General features: G+C 41.6%; 1 protein-coding gene across 1 annotated transcript in view; it reads left to right on the top strand.

The window, feature by feature from the left end:
• The window catches only part of LOC126492557 (cytochrome P450 2B1-like), a gene marked incomplete at its 5' end in the record, with an annotated part of 29,527 nt that overhangs the window by 12,471 nt on the left and 11,689 nt on the right, over positions 1 to 5,367 (top strand). The window contains 2 exon segments of the mRNA XM_050129051.1: positions 1,885 to 2,072; positions 2,239 to 2,380. Coding sequence (XP_049985008.1) covers positions 1,885 to 2,072; positions 2,239 to 2,380 — 330 coding nt within the window.

The following is a 5,367-nucleotide window of genomic DNA, read 5'->3' as shown; positions in this document are numbered from 1 at the left end:
GCTGAAGGCTTTGGTCTAATTCTAAACTAGGGCTGTGCTGTGGGTGGTGCATGAGTTAACAGTCAGTTGTCCTGTTTTCCATTGTTTTCACCTATCAATTAATGGTTGATCCACTCATCCTTCCTTCCTTCCATCCATCTATCCATCCATCCATCCATCCATCCATCCATCCATCCATCCATCCATCCTTACCTCCTTCTTTGCTTCTGTTTTTACATCCCTCTATTCACTTGTCTTCTTCTTGGTCCACCTCTTTTTCCCTTTACCCATTTTATTCATTTCCCATCCATCTATTATCCATCCAACCTTTTATCCACCCTTTTACGCAACTATTTACCCTCTCCTGTATTCCTCTGCCCATTTTCTCTATATCCAGAGACTATTGATCCTTGATTATTTCATCTCTGCTTTGCCTAAGGGCACATATTTCAATCATTTATTTGGATGAATCAGCCTGTGAGTTTTATTCTTTGATCAGATCTAGTAGAGTGGGCTATCTATCATTGATTCACTGGTCATTCCTTAATCCTACTAACTGACATTTGAATCTACCCTTCATGTGTCCATCCATTCCTCCATGTATCCATTTAATAACTCACTCATTCATCTGTGACTTATTCATCGTTTAACACATCTACCCATTTATTCTTATATTTTCTTCTTTATTCATTCACATATTTACTTGATTTTTGGTTAGTTGTACTCATTGATTTATTTGTCTATGAACAATTTATTAACTCAATAATTGATTCATACAGTGAGTGAGTAGTGGAATATGGACATCCAGTTTTGCTTTGCTCATTTCACTCACTCAGCAATCTTTCCTTTAATAAGCAACTCATCCATTGCTTGGCTGACTTACAACTCACATTCTAAGAATCTGAAATTGATGTGATGTTTTTGTGAGTTTGTCTGCTGCAGTTCATGTGTGGAGGTGGGAGGACAACTTTGTGCAGTTGGGTCTCTCCTGCACATTCCCATGGGTTCTGATGTCAAAGGAAGGCTGTCAAAATGGAAATCAATGCATTTTTTGACTGAGCCATTTTATTGGCCAAAATATTCGCCAATGTATTCATATTTGGTATTCAATTATACATAGATTAATTTATTTTCCTTTTATTCCTGAGAATATAGCCTCAGATTATTCATTTGGATATTTTTTTTTTCGAGACAGGGTTTCTCTGTGGCTTTGGAGCCTGTCCTGGCACTACCTCTGTAGACCAGGCTGGTCTCGAACTCACAGAGATCCACCTGCCTCTGCCTCCCGAGTGCTGGGATTAAAGGCGTGCGCCACCATTGCCTGGCTAGTCGGGATTTTTAAATTGTTTTTAGTAGTATGCACTGTTGTTTTGTCTGCATATATGTCTGTGTGAGGGGGTCGGATTCCCTGGACCTGCAGTCACAGTGTGAGTTGCCATGTGAGTGCTGGGGATTGAACCCCGGTCCTCTGAATGAGCGACCAGTGCTCTTAAACATTGAGACATCTCTCCAGCTCCCTCAATTTTAAAATATAAAATGCATTCAAAGATGTGTGTGTGTGTGTTATGCAGGAAGAGAAATTATATCATTATATTTCAAATATGAAGTATTCTTACCATCTCTGTCTCCAGGCTTCCCTCACACTGATAGGTAAAAAGAACCCTTTGCTGTGGGCTTTCCTTTTCTTTCTGTTATGAGCAAGATTGGAGCTTTAGAGAGAGTCTCTAACATAGCTGTGGCTGGAGAGAAGCTCAGGTGTGCGTGCCCAGAGTGCTCTGTGTCTTTCTCAGCAGAGTCTTCTGGCTCTGCACTGTTCCTAAGCTATTGGCTCACAAAAAAACAGGGTCGCTGTGCATTGCTTCTGTATAGGGACGGACATTCTGTGTTGTCTCCCTTTCTGTGCAGAGAAAGTCCAAAAGGAGATCGATCAGGTGATCGGCTCACACCGCCCACCAACCCTTGATGACCGCAACAAAATGCCTTACACTGATGCTGTCATCCATGAGATTCAGAGATTTTCAGATCTTGGCCCAATTGGATTGCCACACAAAGTCACCAAAGACACTTTGTTCCGAGGGTATCTGCTCCCCAAGGTGAGACCAGCTGTGATTCCACATCTCTATGCCTTGGTCATCCTCCACTCTTTCAGTGACCACCCTCGGCCTGTTTGTGGTTTCCCAGCATTCTGTGGTTCCCTAAGGATGTCTGCCTATGGGAGCCAGGTATGCTAATATCATTGCCTCTCACAATGTCTCCTAGAACACTGAAGTGTACACCATCCTGAGTGCAGCTCTCCATGACCCACGGTACTTTGAACAACCAAATGCCTTCAATCCTGACCATTTCCTGGATGCCAATGGGGCTCTGAAGAAAAGTGAAGCTTTTATGCCCTTTTCTACAGGTGAGAGGGTCCTGTGCTTCCTTTCCCAGACACTAGAGGGCAGGCTCACCATCCAGGATACAGGACTAGGTCCCTGATTACTTAGTGCTATTCTAGCTGCCAAATTTGCCTGAACCATCACTTTCAACCTGGTTCCTGTCCCATGAGGGACTATTGACTTAAGGAGAATTCTACTGAGGAGGATTTTGAAGAAGTATTTAAAAGCCTTTAAACTCGAGCAATTAATTTTCTTTCCAATTTTATTTTTAGGGGAAAATCTTTTTTAAACGAGTGAAAACATTTGTCATTATGCGTGACTAAATGCCTAACAGAAGAGTGGAAGGATGTTCACAGAGAACAAAATGGATTAAATGCACAACAAGGTCTTTCCCGCCCCTGCCAACAATAAACAACAGATTTATTAATAGAGGGGATGGGAGCACAGATATTCCCAGGCCAGGATGTCCAAGATAATTTTAAAGCCAATGTAGTAATTCCCATGTAAAGTGCTCAGAAGAGCAGAAGACAGTTTTCCCACTGAGGAAAGTGCAGTGATGAAAATCCGTCAATTCTTTCTGCATCAAAGCCATCCAGAGTGTTCCTCTTCCTGTTAGACGTCTGCTGTTTTTCTTTCCCCCCCTTTATTAAGAATAGATTCTTTCCTCATATAATATATACTGATTACAGTTTTCCCTTCCCTCTACTCCTCAGAGTCTCCCCCACATCCATTCCTTTCTGTCTCTCATTAGAAAAGAACAGGCTTCTAAGAGTTAACAACCAAACATAACAAAACAAGACATCAGATTAAACAAAAACCATTCCATTGATGTGCAATGTAAACCAACAGAAGGAGTAGGGCCCAAGAGAAGGCACTAGAACCAGAGACCCACTCATTCGCACACTCATGAATCCATGGGAACACTAAACTGAAAGCTTTAAGATGTGCACAGAGGACCTGGTTCAGATCTGAGCAGGCCCTGTGCCTGCTGCCTCAGTCTGAGTTCATATGAGCTTTGCTCAGTTGGTTCAGAGTCTTGTTCTCTTGGTGTCCTGCATCCCCTCCGACTCTTACCCTCTTTCTGCCCCCTCTTTCTCTGTGTGCTCTGAGCTCTGAGGGGAGGGTTTTGACAAAGACATTGCAATTAGAGCTCAGTGTTCCAAGGTTTCTCTCTCTGTGAAATGTCTGGCTGTGTCTCTCTGAATCTGTTCCCATCTGCTTCAGGGGGAAGTTTGTCTGAAGATGGTTGAATAAGGAGGGATCTGATCTAAGAGTGTAGCAGAATATCTTCAGGGGTCATTTTGTTGTTACTTTTTTTTTTCTTTTCTAATCTTGGTTTTGTCCTATGTCTCTGAGCTAGTTAGTCTCTGGCTCTTGGCCACCAAAACAGTGTCACATATTCAAAGCAGACACTGATTGAATAGTTACTCTTACAATGTGCCACAATTCAGCCCTAGCATATCCTGCAGACAAGACAGCATTGCTTATCAAATGTTTTGTCCCTGGGTTGATGTAGATACTTCTCTTTTAGTAGCCAATAGAATACCTCCCATACCAAAGATGCTAGAACTTGCGGGTGAATGTTCTAGTAGGCACAAGATCAACATCTCCAAGTTCAATGTGCTGTGTGGGTGTTGTCTTCAGCAATAGACCTTGCTGTCAGTTTGTGGAGTCAACCTACTGTCTTGACAACAGCCTTAGATTGTTTGGGATTTTTCATGGGACCCCTTTGGCCAACAATTCAATTGAATGTAACCCATCCTGGTACTGGAAGCTTCATTTACTAACAATATTGACCAGTTGGAGCTATGTCTCCCTCATTATTCAAAGACTTCATTCGGATCATCTTCATAGAGTTTAGGAAGTTTCGACTGCACTAGGTTTCCACACCAGTACTCAAAGCCCCTCAATTCTAGCTGTCTTTCTCCACACTCTATCTCTCAAGCCCATATCTCCTCCCACCTGAACCTCCCATTTATGTCCCCTCTGATGCCCCTAGTCCACCCATGAACTCTATTCTATTTTCCCCTCCCAGGGATATACATTTCTCCCTCTTTGTCTTCTTGTCTGTATGTAACCCTTCTGGTTCTATGGATTGTAGCTTGGTTATCATTTATTTAATGTCTAATATCCACATATAAGTGAATACAGACCATGTTTATCTTTTTGGATCTGGGTTGCCTCACTCAGGATTTTTTTCTAGTTCCACCCATTTGCCTGAAAATTTCATGATGCCAGTTTTTAAAACATTTAATAATACTTTGTATAAATATATCACATCTTCTTTATCCTTCTGTTGAGGAACATGTAGTTTATTTCCAATTCTGGCTACTATGAGTAGAGCAACAATGAACATGGTTGAGCAAGTGTTTGTGCAGTAGGATTAAGTGTCCCTTGGATATATACCTAAGAGCCGTATAGCTGGGTCTAGAGGTAGATCGATTCCTAACTTTCTGGGGAACTGCCACACTGATTTCCATAGTGACTGTGTACATTTGTACTCCCAGTAGCAATGAAGAAGTAGCTTTGCTCCACATTCTCGACAGCATGAGCTGTCACTAGGTTACTGATCTTAGTCATTCTGATAAAGACAGACTCTCAAAGTCATTTTGATTTACATTTCCCTGATGGTTAAGTGTGTTGAACAATAACTGTGTCATGAGAATTCTGTTTAGGTCTATACCCCATTTTTAATGGGTTTTCAGTTTTTTAACCTAATTTCTTGAGTTTGATATATAATTTGGATATTAGTCCTGTACTGGATGTGAAATCACTAAAAAAAAAAATCTTTCCCATTCTGTAGGATGCCACTTTGTCCAAATGATGGTGTTTTTTGCCTTGCCAAAGCTTTTCAGTTTCATGAGATCCCATTTTCGAATTGTTGACCTTACTGTCTGTGCTATTGGTGCTCTGTTCAGGAAGTTGGCATCTGTGCCAATGAGGTCAAGGCTGCTCCCCACTTTCTTTTCTGTTAGCTTCAGTGTATCTGGGTTTATTTATTTATATAGTG

The sequence above is a fragment of the Alexandromys fortis genome, unplaced genomic scaffold (genome assembly GCF_014885135.2).
Source record: "Alexandromys fortis isolate MF-2015 unplaced genomic scaffold, M_Fortis_MF-2015_v1.1 scaffold_293, whole genome shotgun sequence".
NCBI lineage: Eukaryota > Metazoa > Chordata > Mammalia > Rodentia > Cricetidae > Alexandromys > Alexandromys fortis.
Note: the sequence above shows the minus strand (reverse complement) of the source record. Positions and strands in the feature narration are given on the sequence as shown.